This window comes from Hydra viridissima, unplaced genomic scaffold, assembly GCF_058129835.1.
Source record: "Hydra viridissima isolate aposymbiotic clone 2 unplaced genomic scaffold, HvirCarnegie_v1 scaffold_11, whole genome shotgun sequence".
NCBI lineage: Eukaryota > Metazoa > Cnidaria > Hydrozoa > Anthoathecata > Hydridae > Hydra > Hydra viridissima.
Genome location: NW_028324310.1, coordinates 7,161,613 through 7,182,805, shown reverse-complemented (window position 1 = coordinate 7,182,805; position 21,193 = coordinate 7,161,613). Strand labels below are relative to the sequence as shown.

Sequence of the window (21,193 nt, the reverse complement as noted above, 5' to 3'; positions counted from 1 at the left end):
TTATAGCCGAATACTGTTTCAAAAATTCCTTTGGTTTCATACTTAATAACTAATCGATTTGTAACCACTTTTAGACATGTTATACTTTTTATATAACTCACTTAGCGTTGTTTCAGTATTAAACTAATGATTTTTTTGAAATGGATAGCATGCTTTCATGCATTTCTTCGCGACAAAAAAGAAGGTCGATTTTATTTTTTTAAACCAAACTTTAGTAACAATAACAAATATTCTTATTACTAATTTTACTTTTATAAACACTTGTCTAACCATTTCAAGAAGATAAAACTCTGATAATGTTTTAAAACTTTAAGAGTACATTTACCATCGATTTTTTTAAAGCATAAAGAATATATCAAAGTAAAAAAAATTTTTAATAGAAATAAAAATATGTTAACATTAAATGAACTTTTTTAATTATCTAAAATATTTAAAGTGCTTAAGCCATATTTACAAATCGTGGCGATGTCTCAGAAAAACTCATGCTTATATTAGAGCTTGAAATTTTTCTTGTATTACTTGCATGAAAAATCAAGCAGATTTTTCATTTTCATTTTCCTGTTAAATTGTTTATTTTGATAAGATGATTACATTTCATTAACATGCTCATTTTTTTGTTGATACTTAATAGTATCAACAAAAAAATAAGCTTCTTTTACATAGAAATTAATTAGAAAGTGAGATTTCGTGTTTTTAATACTGATTTTTGATTCTGATTCAGTCAAATGTTTAAATGTGAATTTTTCAAAAAATATTGTATTAGCTAAACGGGGGAAATTATTTAAAAATAATAATACATCATAAATACTCATACACATAAATAATAACTCATAATACAAAGTAAGCATAAATAATAACTCATACAAAGTAAGGATAAATAACTCATACACAGTAAGAGCGATATAAAGACAACGTGCTCAGAACGATATTAAAAAAAAAAAAGAGTAGAAAAATTATCTCAAAAATTTCTGAAAACTCAACCTACTTGTTAATGATGATCAACAAATAGGTTGAGTTTTACATTAAAAACAACAAATCGCTAATCTTGTCCTGGATGAAATGCGAGTCTAAGACAATCCCAATTCATCTAATACGTTTTTCAGTGTAGGTATTTCACCATCCTATTAAAAAAGCAACAAACCTGTCAGTTACAAAAAAACTCAAAATTGAGAACGGATTAAAAACACTAAGACTAACACATGTTTAACTCAAAAAACACAAGTTCAATTGTAAAATGAATTTTGTACGAAATTTATACTGACAATATCTTATTACAAAGTTAAACATTTGAATAACATTCGATACGGACGCCAATAAGATAAACCTATTTTTAATGCGAAAAATTAAATACAAATTTTGTATTAACGCATCTTACGTCGTCCATTAAATTATACAGAACAAACAATGAATACTACTGTCAATAAAAAATGTATTAGCAAAATATGTTGTTTTTTCTGTGCTCATGAGACGATACAACAAGGAATCAAGCAGATTTTTCATTTTCATTTTCCTGTTAAGTTCTTTATTTTGATAAGATGATTACATTTCATTAACATGCTTATTTTTTTGTTGATACTTTTTAGTTAAATTAAATACTTAACAATCTTTTTATAATTTATTGAAAAAAAAGCTTTATAAATTATTCTTCTATATAAAATACTCAATCCAATATTTAATTTTAAATACCGGATTGCTGCATTAAGTCAACAAACATATCCCTTATAGATATGATTAAATAACTTAGTAAAAAGAAATACTAACTTGGTAAAGTTGTGGCAAGGGTTCTACTTTAGGATAAGTTGAGAAAACTTTTTTTTAATATCATTGTTAAACAAACATGTAAAATGTTAAAAAGTTCAATTCTTATGCTATATCTATGAGAGCTACATTTCAAATCTATGCGTTTAGGCAAAGCCTCTGCACTTAAATCACAGACCGCAACCGTTGGAAAAATATTAGTCAAACAAATGCCCTGGGTTTCAAGTATCTAATGTTAGACTTTTGACAGGAATATATTTAATGATATGCAGTCTAATGTTACAGACAGATTTCAAAACTAAAGCAGAAGCTTTGGGTTCAACATGCACAACAACCATAAACTGAAAATAGGAAAAAATAACAGTTTGCTCAGAAAGTGGTTACAGAAAAAAATATTTTGCAGAATACTTTGTCAAACTTGAATGCAATAGAACCGACTGCTTATATCTTTCTAATCAAAATGTAATAATTGAAGGTCGAACTAAAGCTATTTCGTATAAAAGAACTCAAGCGCCTATAAAAACCACAATTTAAAATGAAAATTTAGAACACAAGTAACAAAAGACTAAACTCAAAGTTGTGTAACTAAATACATCTCAAACAAGAAAATTAATGTAATTTTATGATTTTGGTACAGAAGCATTTTTGCAATAAGTAATGCCATGTAAACATGTATTTTAAATAAAAGAATAACTATATTAAAGGTAAACAAAGATTAAGTTTACTAAGGTTAACAAATTTTATTTTTTTCAGATTGAAAATGATTGCTCTTAAATACCATTTTTGATAACGTGGTTAAATTTAAAACTATTTTTCAAAATACCGTTAAATTTGAAGCTATTTGAAGGAATTTTAGACAAAGAGTAGAAGTTAGTAGTAATATTGATAATTTTAGGAGTGATTCATAGTCTTCTGGGACTCTACATTAAGTAATCACAAAAAGTTGCTGATGTATAAAATGTTGACAATGAACGTTGTAAAAACTGCAACTTTATAATTGTTTAATTTTTAATTAAAGATAAAAATTTTAAATTTAAAATGAATTTCTCAACATTTTAGAATTGGAAATCTATAAAAAAAATCTTGACATAAAATCTTTTTTTAACTTGATGGCACTTTATAAGTCTAGAAAAAAAAATTCACATTCAAAGTCAATTTTCATTTCTAGTGCAAACAGTTCAAAAACAATATATCTTTCATAAATAACACTTAATTGAACAGACATTGCTAGGATTTATGTCCCAAGCCTGATGTTGTAGTAGAATTTTGTGGGAGTATGACATAAGGCTAGATAAGGCCAAAATAATTTAAATTTGTTGTAGACCATAAGAAACAGCAATAGGCATTTCTGCAGACCATAAGAAACAGCAATAAACATTTCTGTACACAATGAATTGTTTGCTTTTGTTTGGTTTTTTCGTCAAACCAAATATTTCCTTAAAAATTTCTCCTTGCAACAAGACTTAACTTTATTGGGGACAGATTTCTGGTATTTTCCACTTGAAAAACTATAAATTCTTTTTAAAATTTCTAAACTTAGAAATTCATTTTAGTTTCATCATCTGAGTATTTTTTTTCTTATTGCAAGTATTTTTTTAAAAAAAAAACACCTTTTGCATCTCTCTTAGGAAAGGATTGCACTTTAAATGATTTAACACAATGAAAAATTGAGACAATGTTTTTACATGTCTCAATTTTTCATTGAGTACAGCAAATTTCTATGGGTAAATCACATTTATTGGGATTGTTTTCCAGAACCTTTAATACGTTTTGCTCCAGTGGTGTCTACAAGGCATCTAAATAACATTTAACCGTGTGCACTGAAATTCTCTTACTGTAACTACTTAAATTTGCTTTTTTGCCAAATATTTCTTCATAACTTGTTTGGTTATACAATTTGTAAAAAACTGATTGAATTATGAAATTGTTTGTTTGTTTGTTTGTTTGTTTGTTGTTTTTTTTTTTTATTTGAAATGTCAAAAAAGTTTATAAAAATTGATTTCTGTTCAAAAAAACACCTTAAAAATGCTAACATTTTCATGAGAAACTCTAATATGCCAACACTTTCATATATTATTGTTAATATAATTACTAGGGCTGGTAGATTAATCGGTATTTTACATTAATCAATTAACGATTAAATTTCAAAAAAATTAATCGATTAATCGATTAATTTTCGATTAATTTTAGAAAAAATGTGTTTATAACTTATTAAAAAGTAATTTATATTTTTTATGATTTTACTTCTCTTTTAATCAGATATGATCTTAAAAAATATAAATTATCAACAGTATCATCATTTAAGCTAGTTATTAAATTAGTAACAAATAAACCAGCTGCACTAAAACTTCTTTCTGCTTCTATAGAAGACGGGGGAAGACTTAGCATGGCATTATAAATCTTTTCTAAAGAACTTCATGTTTCATGTTTAATGCATGCCAAAACTTCTTGAGGGGAAGATTTAAAAGTTATCCCTTTAGTTTTACCTGCTGCTGAAGCTGTATTAGCTATTATTTCTGCTAATTCTTCACCTTTAGTTTTTTTTTTTAATGGTTCTTCATTACAAGTGTACTCTAACTCAGACTGATATGCTTCTTCTACTTCCTCATGTAGAAATAAACGTAGGTATATTTCTCTAGCAGTTTTAGCAATTTTATTTTTATGAGGGTATTTCAAAAGATTATCTGGAAATTCTGAGTCTGATTTATAGTCAGCTGGGTTATGTAAAAAGCACAGTAAACCAGCAATATTACAATTTCTTCTTTCAACAATTCTCTCCGAGACAGCATTAAATAATTTTTGACCAATGTTAGTATTTTGTTCTTTAAGATTTTGTAGTAAAAACAAAATAATTTTATCAGATTTTATCAGATCACAGTCTCTTTTCCCTAGTTACATAACACTTAACTCTACAACATGTAGAGCCTGAACAATATCAGAAATGTGTTTTATTTCTTCTTCTTTTAAAATTAAATCTGTTCTAGATATATCAACAAGAGCCTTTGCAATAACATTTTTTAATTTTAAGAATCGTTTTAACATACTTATTAGCGAATCCTATCTTGTTTTAGTATCCAAAATAGGCTTGAGTTCTTTTCCTAAATCTGTTCTACAAATACTTTGAAGGGAATCGTTTTTAAGTGGAGATTTTCTAAAAAGTTTGACTATTTTACGAACCTTCAATATGATAACGTCATAGTCCTCATTAAACTGGATTTCCTGAAACAGAGCTATTACTTTCCTCATTCCAGCATTCTTCAGTGTTGTTTTCATCATCAGGGTCGGAATCAGATGTTTCATTTTCAATCTCATCAGTCATTATTTCTTCTTGAGTTGTTTCTATTTCTAAGCATTTTTTCTTATAAAGAATATCACATACGGCAAGATGAATTCCATGGCAGTAACAAAGTTGGTGCATAACTCCCATTTCTTGTCCCATTTTTTTCATTACTGATGCACCGTCAGTAACACATCCAAAAACATCATTGATCAAATTTAAACCAAATTCATTTAATTTCTCAATAACAATATTAACAGCTCTTTCTGAAGGCAACGAACCATTTATTCTAATCATCCTAAGACCATAGTAACATTTGTCTGAACAATGTACATTGAGACATAAATACCTTCTAGTTTTACCAGAAGTCCACTCATCAAGAGAAATTGAAAACCTTTCTCCTTTTAATTTTTTTTGCTGAAGCTCTTGAACAACTTTTAACTTAATTGAGTTTGCGTAGTTCATAACAATTGTCTTTATAGCATGTCGATCATCAGGGATTTTAAGTCCTTGAGCTTTCCAGCCATTTTTAATATCTTTGCTATTGGCCAAAGTTGCAAAAGGGATACGATCAACAGCAGTTAAACGAGCTAATACATCTTCAGCTTTGCTACCTGTATTATTACAATAGGTAGCAATACTTGCCTGTATATTTTTAGACTTCTCTAAAATAACTTTTGTCAAATAAATTTTATGTTTGTGCTCTAAATGATACAAGAAACTTGAAGTTGATGAATGGAATTTAAGTTCAACTGAACAATGTTTGCACTTGTATGTTGATTTGCCTTTATTTTCCAATAAAAGTGTTTCCAAACTTCAGAGCGGTTTTTTCCAAACGACATTGTAAATGGTGATTAAGAAACGACACTATGAAAAAAGCATTGTTTTTGTTTGTTTATACTATTATTTGACCAGATGCCGGAAAATAAAGGCAAATCAACATAGAAGTCAACACAAGTCTTGTTCGTTAAAAAAACGCTTTTAAATGTTCGTAAAAATCTTTGAAACAAAAAAACGCTAAGTTGTTAAATTAAAAAAAAACCAGTCGCTATTACAAGAAAAGTTTAAGTTTTGATTGCAATTTTTTTTTGATGGATGGTACATGTCTACCATGCGTTTCAACTGTCTCGTGTTTTTCATCGTTCAAGTAATATGCATGAGTCAAGTAAAATTTAAAGCTTATGAAAAAAAAAAACTGAAGAAAATCTTCGATGTTATAACTGCAGGAACGGTTTCTTAAAAAGTTTGTTAATTAATTGATTAATGATTAATGGTTTTTAATCGATTAATCGATTAATCGTTAATCGTTTACCACCCCTAATAATTACAGTAATGCTCATAAGTATGTTAACAATGACATTTTCTGGAACAAACATAACAGTCCGAACTAAATTCTAGAAATTTTCACCACTTATTTGTTATGCAATTATAAACATTTTTGCTTACACAACAGAAAACTCAAACTTCAAAGAAAATGTTGACAACCCCTTTTAGTGATTTTTTAAAATTTTTTACCATTAAGTTATTTCTTTTGATAAAATTAAGTAAATAATGCAACTTGTAAAATATTTTAGAGAACTTTTTTAGTTTCTATGAAATGTTCCCAACAAACCTATTTAGATGATTATTTAAAGATCTTTCAATAAAATGAATTGCTTGACATCTTTTTTAAAACAAAATTTTATTTAACCTTAAACATGATTATTACCATTATTTAAAATCTTTAAAGTAAAAGAGATTTTAACTCACTTATTAATGCATAATTCGATCAATGACAAATTCTCTCACATTCTACAGCAGACAAAATAACAAACAGTATAAAGAAAAAAAATTTATTTTGTAAATATTGGAACAAAAGAAACTGTTTGATAAAAATATCTTAATCACATTTAGTCAAAATTAGTTTTAAACAGTTGATCAGCTGAAAATGTAACAGCTAATTAGCTTGAAAAGTTGTGATTTTCCAATAGTGGAACTTGCTTTATAATATTGATACACATCTGTCAAACATTTTCATAAGTGAAAACATGGAAGGTGAAAAATGGAAAGCTTTATTAGCAAAAACTAAAAAAGCATCTTTAAAAGTTTGTTACCATAACTCAGTACTTTGCCAACTATTTGGTATCTCATCAATTCTTTAAAAAAAAAAAAAAAAAAAAAAAAAAAATCTATTTGAATTACTCACTCACTCTTACAATGGTGTTAAAAATCAGATAATTTTTAGGCTACATTATTTAATTTTTTAGGATTTAAATAATGTAGCCTAGAATTTTCATTTTATTTAAATTACATTTACTATAACTTCTTTGATAAAAGTAGGTCAACTGTATTACAATACATGAAGCTTGACATTTATTCTGTGTGTGTTTAAATTGTTATAATATATAAATTTGTATTATAAAAGAATATGCAAAAATTAAACGATATTAAGATATTAAAGGACTTACTTCCTGAACAACATCTTGATTTGCAATTGCTTTTAATAATGCATTTTTACTTGTCTCCTGGATTTCTCCACCTAAGATCAGTTCATCCAACACATAATAAGCCTAAAAACAATCTTATGAATTACTTTTTAAATATATAATTATTTGGATAAAATTATTTTTATAATTTCATTCAAAAAAAGTTGAGAATAGTATATAAAAAAAGAATTTAGTTATAGGCACATCAAGTGAATAAAACTATAGTTTTCAACAAAACTATAATGCCACCACTTTATTACACATGTCATTTCTGAATATATTAATACAAAATATCATTAATATTTTTAGTTTAAAAAATATTATTTGGATAACATACCTATAAATCTTTTAAAGCAATCTACAAGAAACCTTTAAAATATTTAAATTTGTGTTCCACAAAACTAACAGACACTAACAATAAAATTTATTTGCAAAGACAATATAAAGACAGATATATATTTTCAGACAAAGATATATTAAAATAAAACCTAATGAGTTCACCATGCTCATAAATGATTTGAAATACCCTATACATTGTTAAGGTTATGAGATTTTGAATATTTTCAATTGGAAATTTAGACCAGATACCTTTAGAAGTAGTCTTGAGCTCACATTTTGAAATGTTCTACTATTGATATAAATCATTCTAGAAAGCAATCCCTGTATCCATTAAATTGGATTCAGGTCAAGAAATATGGAAGCTATGTCATTAATACAATATTTTGTTAACTAAACCATTCTATTGATGAGTTAGCAACATACACCTCAGCATTACTTTGCTGAAATACCAACTTTTTCCTGGAAAGAAATCATGAAAAGGCAAGATACAATTTTCTAATACTTTTTTATATTTTTAGCATTCATGTGATTTGATGTAAAAGCCAGATCTGAACGCCCATTTTATGCCATTCCTCCCCAAATGCAAATCATGTCAGTAATATTTATCTATGCTGGACCATTTAAATAAAATTTCTTTTAATCTGAAAAAAAGTCTTCTAGCCATTCATCTTTCCAACCAAACTTAAACTTTGCCTATTTGAATTGTTCATCTTTACTGATTTTTTTGAGAGGGGCAGTTGTTTTTAAGATTTTCTTTAATTCAACATTACTGCTTTCATTAAGTATTCTTCTGAGAGTTTCTGGAGATACTTTCTGGAGATTTTTTTAACTTTCTACAGATTTTCAGTTTCTGATTATTGACTATTTCTTGACCCTGATGTTTTTATTACTTGCCTTTTTCACATCTAGTAAGCAAATCTTTACATAAATTATGTTGCTTTAATCCGTAATCTTCATGTTCATTTTAATCTCTCAAAACTACATCCTTGCCATGATGTTTTTGTCATCCTATTTTCTATGTTGAGTGTCTGTCACTTGATGAAGACACTATTTGACCTTTTTTAACATTTTTCCTCTTGGCATTTGACTGAGAATAAAAATATGTCATGAGTACTTCTATAGATGTAATATTTATCTACTATAAATAATATATATATATAAATGGTGTGATTATTATCAACAATTAATATTAAATAATCTCAATAAAAACCAAGTAGAAAGATATCAAATCTGCTTTATATTATTCTAATTTCGTAAAATATTTTGTTAACTCATATTTCTCTAAGTTTTAAAACCCTTTTTAATATGTGGTATTATAGTTTTGTGGAAGGCTATATATGAAAAATCACTAATAAACAGTTTAAAATCAAAAACAATAAATTGACAAAAAGCACTTTCTTTCCAAAAGTGCTTTTGTTACTAAATTATATTTATAAAACATTTTGACTTCATTTTAATTTTTATCATTTAGTACATTTCACATATAAATAAGAAAAAAGATAAATACTTTTTCAAAATTGAAAATAATATCCAGCTCACACACCTATAAAAAAAGAAACAGAATTGTTTGTAATTCTTTCATCCAATAAAAACTTGCATCAAATATTTAATTTTTCAAAATAAAACTTAGATAAGGGTAGATGCTCTGTCTATTGACAAGTGTACAATAAATAGATAATGCAATCTAATTATATGTAGCACTTTTATGTAGCACTTTTATGCCTTTATGTAGCTTTTTGACTTTTTTAATGATTTTTTAATGCTATTTATAAAAAAAAATTTTAAGCAAATCTAAGGAAAAAAAAATATGCTTTTTTTTTTTTTTAAATACACTGTAATGCTTTCATTATAAATAGTAAAAAAACAACATAAAAATTAAAAGAAATGTTTACACATAGAAAACACTTAACTCTTGTACTTTAAAACTCAAAATATGTAAGTAAAAGCTTCAGTGTTGCGACTGAAATAATTTTTTGTAATTAATTTGAAGAAATTCTTTTGCTTTTGAGTTCTAACCTTGAGAACTCAAAAGAAACTCTCAATAACCACTCATCTCAACAACCACTCATCATGCAGAGTCTATCATTATTCATTGTTGATCTTAGCTAAGTTTTTACTCACTTTTATGTAGTGTTTCTAAAAATAACATTATTTTTCAATTCCAGGGGGAGGAAGGGGGATAAGTCCTCTAAGTGTGAACATCCATGGTACTATTAGTTATGTACAATTATCTAATTCTTAGTTGTATTGAAAAATTTTGGTACTGGGGTTTAAAACATGTTTGAGACTAAATAGAAAAAAATATATATCAGCATATGTTGATTCCATGTCAATTGAGCCAGGCCATGTCACCATACCATCTCAGATTTTGCTGATTTTTATACAGTTGAGAGTACTTAGTAAAACAAGAAATTCTTGAAAACTTTAGCTTCTAACTCCAAGAGGATCCTGAAATATGATCATTTTACTTTCAACTGATCTTGGCCAGGCCCCTCTTGTCTTCTCAGAATTATGACCTTTGTTTAAAGGTTCCAAGTTACATAGCTTTAAAAGTATTTGATATTTTGACTTAAAAATTTGTACCTGGCTATTTTCAGGGTTAAAGAATCCAATGAAATAATCAATATTATAAAAAAATATTTTTAAGTACCTGTAATTATCAATTTAAATAAATTTAGGCAATTTTTTATATACCTGATTTTGATGCTCAAGAAACCCGTGTGGCCTTGATGATATCAAAAAAAAAAATTTTACACATTATTCTAAATTTTATGATCTTTCACAAACATAAGAATTTTGATCTGCAAGTATATGGATTTCCATATATGGATAATGGGGCACAGGCCCCATCTTTTTGTAGCGGAATCTTGCAATACATTTTCCACTACATTTCAGACTAGCTAGAGCTATGAAAATTTCTGTATTTATATAGTGTCGATAAACAAGCATTTTAAAATTAAAAAAGGGCCCAAGACACTAGGGGAGGGGGCTAGGAGCATGTGCCCCACTTTTTTGAGCAGAATCTTGAAATGGATTTTTCACTATCTTCCAGACAAGCTGCAGCTCTGGAACTTTCAGCATTTGTGTAGTCCTGATGAACATGCGCTAAAATTGTTTGAGGTCCAGATGGTCCATGGGGCTGAGGCACCTGGGACTATGCCCCACTTTTTTTCACATAAAATTTTTTTTTTAAACACATAAACATGTCTTAGATTTAAGATAACTTTGAAAATATTGTACTCGAAAATTTTTATTGCTGTATACTTGTTCCGTTTTACTTCATTATTTACAAAATAAAATACAAAAAAAAGAAAGTCAAGATAATTTTAAGATTAGCTTAGATGCATTGAAGGTCAAAGTATAAAAATGTCCATTTGTTGTTACAGGTGCATCAATTATACAAGTTATGTTAGTAATTGGCACCCAACACTCATCTACTCTAGATGGCCAGAAAAGTTTATTAAAAGGACCATGCAGGTGCATAAACGTTACCATAACATCTTACTCTATATTATCAATTTCATTGATCATACCAATCCAATCAAGCGCATCATATTTACACATAATGAATTCACCCAATTTCAAGGCATCAATGTTAATTTGCTGATCATTTAGAGAAATTTGAATACCAGAAAAAGAAAAAATGCCTGTTATATGAACATCTTCACTTGTTCGTTTAAAGCTAATAGTATCTACAAATTCTGGTTTAAATTGATGATAGCTCCTAGTTCCAGGAATTGTTCTACTTAGCTCAAAACCTGTTTTCAAAGTGGTGCGCAATTCTGTCAGTCTTTCTTTTTCAATCTTGAAAAAAATAATCCCTTTAATATTGTTAATACAGTAGTCAAACATTTTGTTACAATTCAATATCTGGCCATTTATGGGCCTTTGTAGACTTGCATTTGTAGTTAATCGTTTTACAGTGCCACCAATACCATCACATGGTGACTTACCATGACTTGTAGCAAAAAATGTCCACTCTGCATCAATGTCAAAATCATTTTTATGGAGACAGATATTGTAAAGGTTTTTGTGATTTTTATACTGTGCAGTACAACCATCAGAAAAATAAAGAATCTTTGAAATTTTAGGATGATATTCTTTTAAATAGTTAACTATTTGTGTTTGAACTTCATACACAAAACCAGTGTCATGCTCATTATCTTCTGACATGAAGCAAAACGATTTTTCTTCAAGTTGGTCATTTTCGTTTAATAAATAGAGGGCAACGGGGTGCAATGTGCATTGACTTTTGCACCAATAAAAACTTTGGATTTTATCTTGAATCAAAAAAGTGAATTTTTTTGCAAAGTCACCTAAGACAATACAGCAGTCTTTTGTTAAATTTTCCTTTTGTTGCTTTAGGTATCTTGCTTGACATTTTACAATGTAGGAATGAGCTGTTAACTTGTTTATTGCCTCTGACAACATCAATTTGTATTCTTCCATTCTTGTTGTCTGATAGATCAATGTTGTTCTGTCTGTTTTCTGCCACTGATTGAATGACACCTCCTCGTCATTGTCAATTAGTTGTGCATCCAGAAACTTCTTTAAAGAAACTATACCTGGACAGTTTGGACATCCATGAGCCATGCACTCGTTATTTGTCACATCACAAACAACTTTTGTCATCAGATCTTTGTTAGTACATTTTATTTGTATAGCATTGGTCAAGAGTATTGCATTTTGATGGAGGGTACATAGACAAACAGAATGAGTGCCTAATGCTCCAACAGTTATACACCATTTTGGTCTTAAACTGCAAAACTTAGAAAATCCAATAACTTCTTGAGGATATTTAGTTTTAAAAGAAACGTAAAGTTCTTTAAGATTACATAAAATAAGGCGCTTTTGCCTGTGTTGTTTTCTACCAATACTTTTGTAATCTTTTTTACCAGGCATTTGTCTAGTAAATTCGTCATCATGGTATACATTGTTGACTCTATTTAATGTTATTTCTGAAAATATTTTTCCTTGCTTAGTGCCTGGAACTGAAAAAATCCCACTTATTTTTTTTAGTTTGCACGTTTCTTTAATTTGGTATATAGTGACATTGAAATATCTTGCAGCAAAATTTTTTGACCAAGACTCGGGTGTAAATTTTAACAACTGAGTTTTAGTTTTTTGGTCAGAAACAATTAACTTTTCTTTTATTTCTGCTGTTAGTTTGTCTAGATCATCGCATTTACTTTTGTCAATAATTTTCGTATGAGGAATTTTATGTTTCAGTTCTTCTTCCCTAACATTATATACTTTTGAAATATGCTCTTCATACTTTGACATTGTTTTTATAACTTTTCTTTTACCAACATATAACCGTTGATGCTTTGGAATGCCATGAAGTTTTATGGGAGATGCACCTATTGCTTCAAAACTAACATTTAATGCCTCTCGTGACTTTTCAGAAGTACCACATGAAATAGATTCTTCAAGCTCACAATTATCTTGTTCATGAAATTTACTGATTATAGCATCAAAGCAGCTCCGACAAAGTTGATATCCAGGCACAACATTTGGAAAATTAATTCTCAATTGTTTTGCCTTTTCCAATGTTATTACATGACTCCCTGAAATGAAAAGAACATTTTGATTTTAGTAATTACCTATCAATATGAAAATTATTTGTACTTATTTCAATATATAATGCATAACCAGATTTTAATTTCATTTTTTTATTTCATTACTCAAAAAAAATTTTACAATAATTTTTTATCAACAATATTTACCTTTGATTGCTTTTCTTTTTGATTTATGCTTGTCCAATAAATTACAATATTTTGTGTGCTTCTTTAAATGTGTGTACCAAAAATCTTTGCATGATGAAGGCAGATTGTTAAAATTTTATCATCTGTTATTCCAGATCTCCAAATAAATTCTTCGTTGGTATCTTCTCTATAGCAATCAAATTTCTTTAAATCAATCTTTCTACAATAACTTAGTTTATGAGAAGTATCATTTAACTTTTTTCTAAACTCACATGAATCCATTCTTACTGTAACACTAAAAACAATTTGACATTAATTTAAAATGAGAAACCAATAGTAATTAATTTAATGAAAGCAACTTAAGCAATCACCATGGTAATACAAAGCTAAACAGTGATTAATTTCTTTTATCTTACTTTGACAAAAAGAAAGTTTCCTTTTCACAAAGTTTAATTATACTCAATTTGTTAATGTTAAAAATGTTAATGATGACTTTAATAGGTAACAAATTTCTTCTATATTAGTGTAATGACAGGATATTTTTTGTTTCTGTTAACAACTTGCTGTTACTATTTTAGAATTAGCAAAATATGTTAATCTTTTTTAATTCAAATTTTAAATTATACAAAATAAAATTCTGTTATAATCATTACTTTATACTGTTTTTAATCTTATACATGCAAATCAAAATTCTTATAAACATTAAATTTCTTAAAACATTTTAAGAAAGATTATTGAACATAGAATGATCAAAACCAAATGGAACAAATATAAATCATAAAAATTTGGGAAGCAATATTATCAAAGAAATGTTTAACGTTGTTAAAAATGAAAATCTAAAAAAAAAATTTGAAGACAATAGTTTTAAAGTTATCTTAAATAAGTTAAAAAAGAAATTTTTTTTTAAGAGAAAAAGTGGGGCATAGTCCCAGGTGCCCCAGCCCCATGGACTAACTGGTCATCTGGACCTCAAACAATTTTAGCGCATGTTCATCAGGACTACACAAATGCTGAAAGTTCCAGAGCTGCAGCTTGTCTGGAAGATAGTGAAAAATCCATTTCAAGATTCTGCTCAAAAAAGTGGGGCACATGCTCCTAGCCCCCTCCCCTAGTGTCTTGGGCCCTTTTTTAATTTTAAAATGCTTGTTTATCGACACTATATAAATACAGAAATTTTCATAGCTCTAGCTAGTCTGAAATGTAGTGGAAAATGTATTGCAAGATTCCGCTACAAAAAGATGGGGCCTGTGCCCCATTATCCATATATGGAAATCCATATACTTGCAGATCAAAATTCTTATGTTTGTGAAAGATCATAAAATTTAGAATAATGTGTAAAATTTTTTTTTTTGATATCATCAAGGCCACACGGGTTTCTTGAGCATCAAAATCAGGTATATAAAAAATTGCCTAAATTTATTTAAATTGATAATTACAGGTACTTAAAAATATTTTTTTATAATATTGATTATTTCATTGGATTCTTTAACCCTGAAAATAGCCAGGTACAAATTTTTAAGTCAAAATATCAAATACTTTTAAAGCTATGTAACTTGGAACCTTTAAACAAAGGTCATAATTCTGAGAAGACAAGAGGGGCCTGGCCAAGATCAGTTGAAAGTAAAATGATCATATTTCAGGATCCTCTTGGAGTTAGAAGCTAAAGTTTTCAAGAATTTCTTGTTTTACTAAGTACTCTCAACTGTATAAAAATCAGCAAAATCTGAGATATATGGTGACATTTTTGAAATTTTCTGGCTCAATGGACATGGAATTACCCTTTACTGATACCAAGACTAATACTCCTTAATATAGAATGTCAACAAGAATTATATATTCTACAAATTTATAACATACATTTCCAAAATACTTATCAAGGACTTCAACATATCGATGAATAACTTCTAAAGTTAGTAGTTCATTGTCTCCAGGCTCACAAGCAACACAGAAAAAAAGACTGGCATATCTATAACGAAAAATTCTCTATTAAAAAAATGTTAAACTAGTTGTACTTAGCCATTAGATAGCCATCAGGACAATTTCTTAGAAATAGAATCTTTAGGTTAATTTCCATAATCCTAAAGATATATTCCTAAGGAATGGAAATGGCAATAAAGAAAATTTAATTTTTTAAAGAGAAAATCTTGTGAAAAAAAAAATGCGGAAAAGAAAAAAATAGATTGAAATAATTAGTCCATGAAAATAGTTTTATCACCTATGTTTATAAACAAATTATGCATATTCTCTATATCCTTTCTCCTTTTTATTAATTACAATCACACTCATTACTTAGATATAATTGTGAACAGGTTACTTTTGAAAAGAAAATTCTTTTTCATTTACTAAAACATTTTTTTTAAAACTGAGCTTGCAAAACTGTTCAAATAATTGTAAAATTTTATTTGATGAAAGTTATTTTTTCTAGATTCATTCCAGAAATTAAAAGCTCACAAGCAGGATTGTGGAATTGTAAGAATAATATCTAAAAATTCCAAACATCAAAACTTTTTCTACAATAATAAAAGTACATCAATTAAATCTTCCATTTTTTCCTCACTTTTTTTTTTCAAACAAATCTCAATTACAGATCTCATAAAGACAAAAGAAATGATAATAATCCATTATTCACTGCTTTTATTTAAGGAATTAGGTCAAAATTTAGTGCAACTCTTATTTTTTTATACAAGTTCATCTAAAGCGTGTACACGAAATAAATGTAAAAGAATAAATACGTCTTTTTTTTTCAGTGGTTATATTAAAATCTTTTTAATTAATTTGTATTTTGTTTACAACGTGTTGTGGTTTCAAAAAAATATGTTAGTTTTTGGATTTAACTTGAAATTAGTTTTAAAAATGACAAAAGAAGAAGACGTAAGAGAAAAAATTATGCACAAATATTTACAAAATCCTAATAGTAACTACAAATTGATAGCAAAATCATTGCAAATACAAACATACACCGTTAGTCATGTTATTTAACGTTTTTCTCAAACAAAATCGATCAAACGCAAATCTGGTGGTGGAAGAAAGGAAGGTTTTAAAGATACAAAACTAGTTAGAAAACTGGTTAACAGTTTTAAGAATAACCCAAGCATTTCACTAAGGGAACGCGCAAAAATATATGGATTTTCTCATAGCTTTGTTGTAAAAGTTAGAAACAAACATGGTTTTCATTCTTTCAAAGCACAAAAAGTGCCCAACCGTTCTGAAACTTAACAAAAAAGTGCAAGAACCTGTGGCAGAAAGTTGTATGACAATTTTATTTCTAAAAATTTCTGTATTATTGCAGACAATGAAACTTATATCAAGTACGATCATCAACAAATTCCTGGTGCTGTTTATTATATTGCCAAATATAGAGGAAAAGCAGATAAGAAATTTAAATACACAAAACATGACAAGTTTGCTAAAAAAGCTTGATTTGGCAAGCTATTTGCAGTTATGGAAAAAAAATCAGCACCTTATATTCCTCAGTCCACACTTTCTGGTCAAATATATGTTAAAGAATGTTTACAAAAACGCCTTTTACCTCTCATTAAATCACACAATAACAGACCTGTGTTCTGGCCTGAATTAGCTTCAATTCATTATTGTTAACTACCTATGGAATCGTATAAAAAGAATAATGTAAAATTTGTGCCTAAAACAGAAAATCCTCAGAATTGAGAGTTATTGAAAAGTACTGGGTTATTATTAAAAGAAAAATGAAAAAAACAAAAAAGCTTTGCAGAAACATTAAAGATATTAAAATATCATTTAAAAAAGCATCAAACAGTTTTGATTCTTATTCTGTGCGCAGGCTTATGGGTACCACTAAAGCAAAAGCTCGAAATTTTATTAGATTCCCACAGGAATAATTAATCATTTTTTTTAATGTTAGATCTTCTTAAATTATTGTGTGAAAATTATTACTTGTTTTGAAATAAAAATTGAGGAGTACTTTTTTTTAGTTGTTTTTCTACTTTCACATTTATTTTGTGTATATGCTTTAACATTGGTCTGATATTGGTCAGTAATAAAACATTTAAAAATTTTCTAGATGTAATTAAAAGGAATTTACAGCTCCTAAATTTTTTTTAGATGACCAGTAGTAGACCTTACTAACTATGCTGTAAAAAAAAGGTACTCAACTTTAACCTGCTTATATAAGAGAAGTGCATTTCCTTACAAACCTTTTGTAAACAATCTTTAAGTCCTTGTATTCAAGAAAACTACACATTTTTGGCTTTCTTGATAGGATAAGAGTAGTTAAGTCTCTGACAACCTTCTTCTTTTCTTTGATAGGCATTGCGAAATACCATTTTTGTAAACGTAACTTACCCTGACGGCTGAACAGTAAAATATATTGTATCTAAAAAAAAAAAAGCTTAATATGACAACATGTGTTTATGTATATTAGGGATATAATAAAATTTTTAAAACCCTATACTTATGTTTTTTTGTTCCCAGAATTTTTATGCAAAAATTAGGAAAATACACTTACCCGCAAAATTAACGCATTACTTATAAATTCCAACTTATTTTGAAAAATATTATGTATTTCACAAATTTATCAATTACAAAGATGATAATAATGCTTATTGTTACACCTTTTATAGATTTTATTCCATTTCCCTTATTTAATTTCAAAATTATAGCAGCTTTTCATAAGTAGGATGTTTTGCTGTAATTAAAGCTTCTAAAAGAAAAGTATGTATTGGTTTTAAATTCTTTTAACAGTAGAAAAGATAATATCATTTGAGCAACACATCTGTTTGCAATGCAGTGTTCTAGACAAAATTTAAGTCATGATGAATGTGTTGCAATTGCTACTTTGTCCGATGAAGGATTAACAAATCACAAACTTGTTATAAGATTTGGAGTGTCCCATACAACAATCGGTAGGGTTCTACAAATATTTGTAGAAACCAAAGATCACGCTAGACAACTTGGCCAAGGCAGACCAGGAGCTGCCAATGCTGTGGAGAACCAATTTTTAATGCTTTGAACACTAAGAGAATGGTTCACTATTGCACAAAGTCTCCAAATACAAATTGCTGAGATTCATGGAACTGCTGTTAGTCAAGATACCATAAGAAGAAGGCTTTGTGCTTTAAATTTACAACCTCGGGCAGCAGCTACTGGTCCCAGATTGTCTGTAGACCACCAAAGAAACAGGTCCCGGCTTTTGCAAGGAGGCATATGATATGGGAATACATGATTGGGAACAGTTCTAATTTACAGATGAGTCAAGGTTTTGATTGCCACCAAAGAGTGTACAGAAGACCAAATGAAAGATATTTCGCTTGTAACATTTGAGAAAACACTTTATGTGGAGGCAGCTCATAAATGGTATGGGACAGAATATCTTTAACAGCTCGCACAGAGATTTTTATTGTTGATTGTGGACATCTGACTTCTCAACAACATATAGCAGACATTTTAGAACCTTTTGTGGTATCTTTTGCACCATATATTGGAGATGGACTGCTTCTTATGCAGGATAATGCTAGACCACATACAGCACATATTGTTACTGAATACTTAAATAATGTTAATATTCAAGTTTTGGAGTGGTCAGCTTGCAGTCCAGATATGAACCCAATAGAGCATCTTTGGGACATAATGGGACACTGTGTTAGAAGCCAAATAATTGTGTTCATGTCTTCTATTCTTAATATGTTTGTCAAAATATATGATAATATTGGCAACAATTAAAATAAATTGAAATGTGGTGCATTAATTTTGCGGTTAAGTGTATAAATGGAAAATGTTAACTCTTAGAACATGTCACTCCTTAGTACATTTTATTTGTACAAAACAGATTTTTTTAATGAGGAATAAAACATACAGATTTTCAGAACTCATATGTAAAAAGAAATTTAATATTAATTTTTTCAGTGTTTTTGCACAATGGAAGCAAAATTCTCTATGACTTTATTTGCCCATTCAGCACAAATATTTGATGAATGAGTTGGAGTCGATGTTGGCTCATTAGACCAAAAACTCCTTAAAGCCTTTATTACCTTTGAGTGATCTTTTTGAACTGTCCCAGATTATTGTAGTTATCTTAATTTTAAAACTGGCCAGAAATCACTAATAAAATTACATGAAAACTGACCTTCTGTTAACTCTTATATTTCTGAAAGTAAAATGTAAGCTAGCAAACCATAGATTGCTTGACATTTCTATCTTGATTTGCTTATATTTGGCAAAGGTTTGAAACTTACTTTAGGGACACTTCATATTTTCTTAGACTGTTTGTAACAAGTAATCAAGTGATGAAGGAAAGATATCTCTCCAGAAAATTTTTCCTTGAAAGTATACCCAGAATTGTACAAACATGCCTTCAGTTGATTATATTCTTCTGTTATTTTACTAATAAACCAGTAATTAAGATTAGGCAAGGTAGTCAGTTGTTTGTAAGAGGCAAATGCCTCTTCAAATTAACCATTGATAATATCTTTTAGTACTCAAGAACATCTACTCCAAAACATGCCATAATGTTTCTGCAGTTGTGTGATTTCACCAGCAGATTTTCCTTAATTGGGAGAGGTTGTATCAACTTCATTTTTCTAGGATGAATTCCTTATGTACATTCAATTGTGGTGCAGTAGCCAGCCCTATGATTTTTTGACATCTGAAAAATAAGTCTTAATCTTCCTGGCACAGCAATTTTCATTTTTCATTGGTTAGATTGAACAAGTTCCTAGTTTCACACTTTTTCTTTTCACTGTATTTCTTTTCACTGTATATTTACCTTGTAATTTTGATGATTCAGCTTTTTTCATTTGATTTTTACTTCTTTTACCACACTCACATTTTTCTTGTGTCTGCTTTTCACATTTGCAGCTAACCACTTAAATCTGTCCAGGGTAAGCTGTTCTGTTGGGATTTTTTTTTTTTTTAGACATCTTGGACTTCCTCTTCTCAAATTATAATTTGTTTATTAATTTACTTAGCTACAAATAAACATATCTCATAAGTATTAAAAGTAAAAAAAAAACTTACATTTGAGAAAACAATGGCTAAGCATAGTCTCACTGGGTAAACATAGCACTCACTATGGTTCACAGTGTTAAAAACTCACTATTATTGGTCAACTATTTGTTTCCTCTGGCTAACTTAGACAATGATTTACTAATCTTATTTCAAGCTCTAACTCAGAAACTATAAAAAGTATTTTATTATGTTAAGGTTCAAGAAAAGCCATTTCTCTGTTACTAATACTAGTACCATCCTTTATACCTATTATCTGCTACTTTATTGCTTCTCAACTGCTTTTCAATTCATTTCATATATATATATATATATATATATATATATATATATATATATATATATATATATATATATATATATATATATATATATATATATATCCTTGGTTATCCATTTGAATTAAGCATTATTGCAACTTAATATATTTACATAATATAAAAACACAGCTACCAGTTATTTATGTGCAATTAACAACATTTTGTAAGTGCCCAAGCTTTAAAAGTTAACAAAACACCTACCATGATTTCAGTATTGTTAGCAGGTTAAAGTATTTGTTAGTACTAAAAGAAATTATATAAGTTAAGACTAATTTAAATTTAAATTACATACATACATACATACATACATACATACATACATACATACATACATACATACATACATACATA

At 28.2% G+C, this 21,193-nt stretch overlaps 1 protein-coding gene and 1 pseudogene across 5 annotated transcripts; both read right to left on the bottom strand.

Annotated features, from left to right (window-relative positions):
* Positions 1 to 798: 798 nt before the first annotated feature.
* On the bottom strand, positions 799 to 21,112 carry LOC149881953 (AP-1 complex subunit sigma-2-like). Of its 5 annotated transcripts, XR_016444993.1 has the most exons (8): positions 21,044 to 21,112; positions 17,717 to 17,895; positions 15,402 to 15,510; positions 9,347 to 9,382; positions 7,483 to 7,584; positions 7,129 to 7,170; positions 6,785 to 6,826; positions 799 to 1,121 (listed from the first exon to the last, which is right to left on the bottom strand). XR_016444993.1 is itself a non-coding variant. In XM_090066768.1 (7 exons), the coding sequence occupies exons 1-6, from the start codon at positions 21,044 to 21,046 to the stop codon at positions 6,788 to 6,790; spliced, it is 468 nt and encodes a 155-aa protein (XP_089922894.1). In that variant the 5' UTR covers positions 21,047 to 21,112; the 3' UTR covers positions 799 to 1,121; positions 6,785 to 6,787. The 5 variants fall into 5 exon arrangements, 4 of the variants coding, with proteins under 4 accessions (XP_089922894.1, XP_089922893.1, XP_089922892.1 ...); XM_090066768.1 differs by lacking the exon at positions 7,129 to 7,170; XM_090066767.1 differs by lacking the exons at positions 6,785 to 6,826; positions 7,129 to 7,170 and having other exon boundaries at positions 799 to 981; positions 1,034 to 1,121.
* On the bottom strand, positions 10,991 to 14,456 carry LOC145180745 (uncharacterized; annotated as a pseudogene).
* Positions 21,113 to 21,193: the final 81 nt, after the last annotated feature.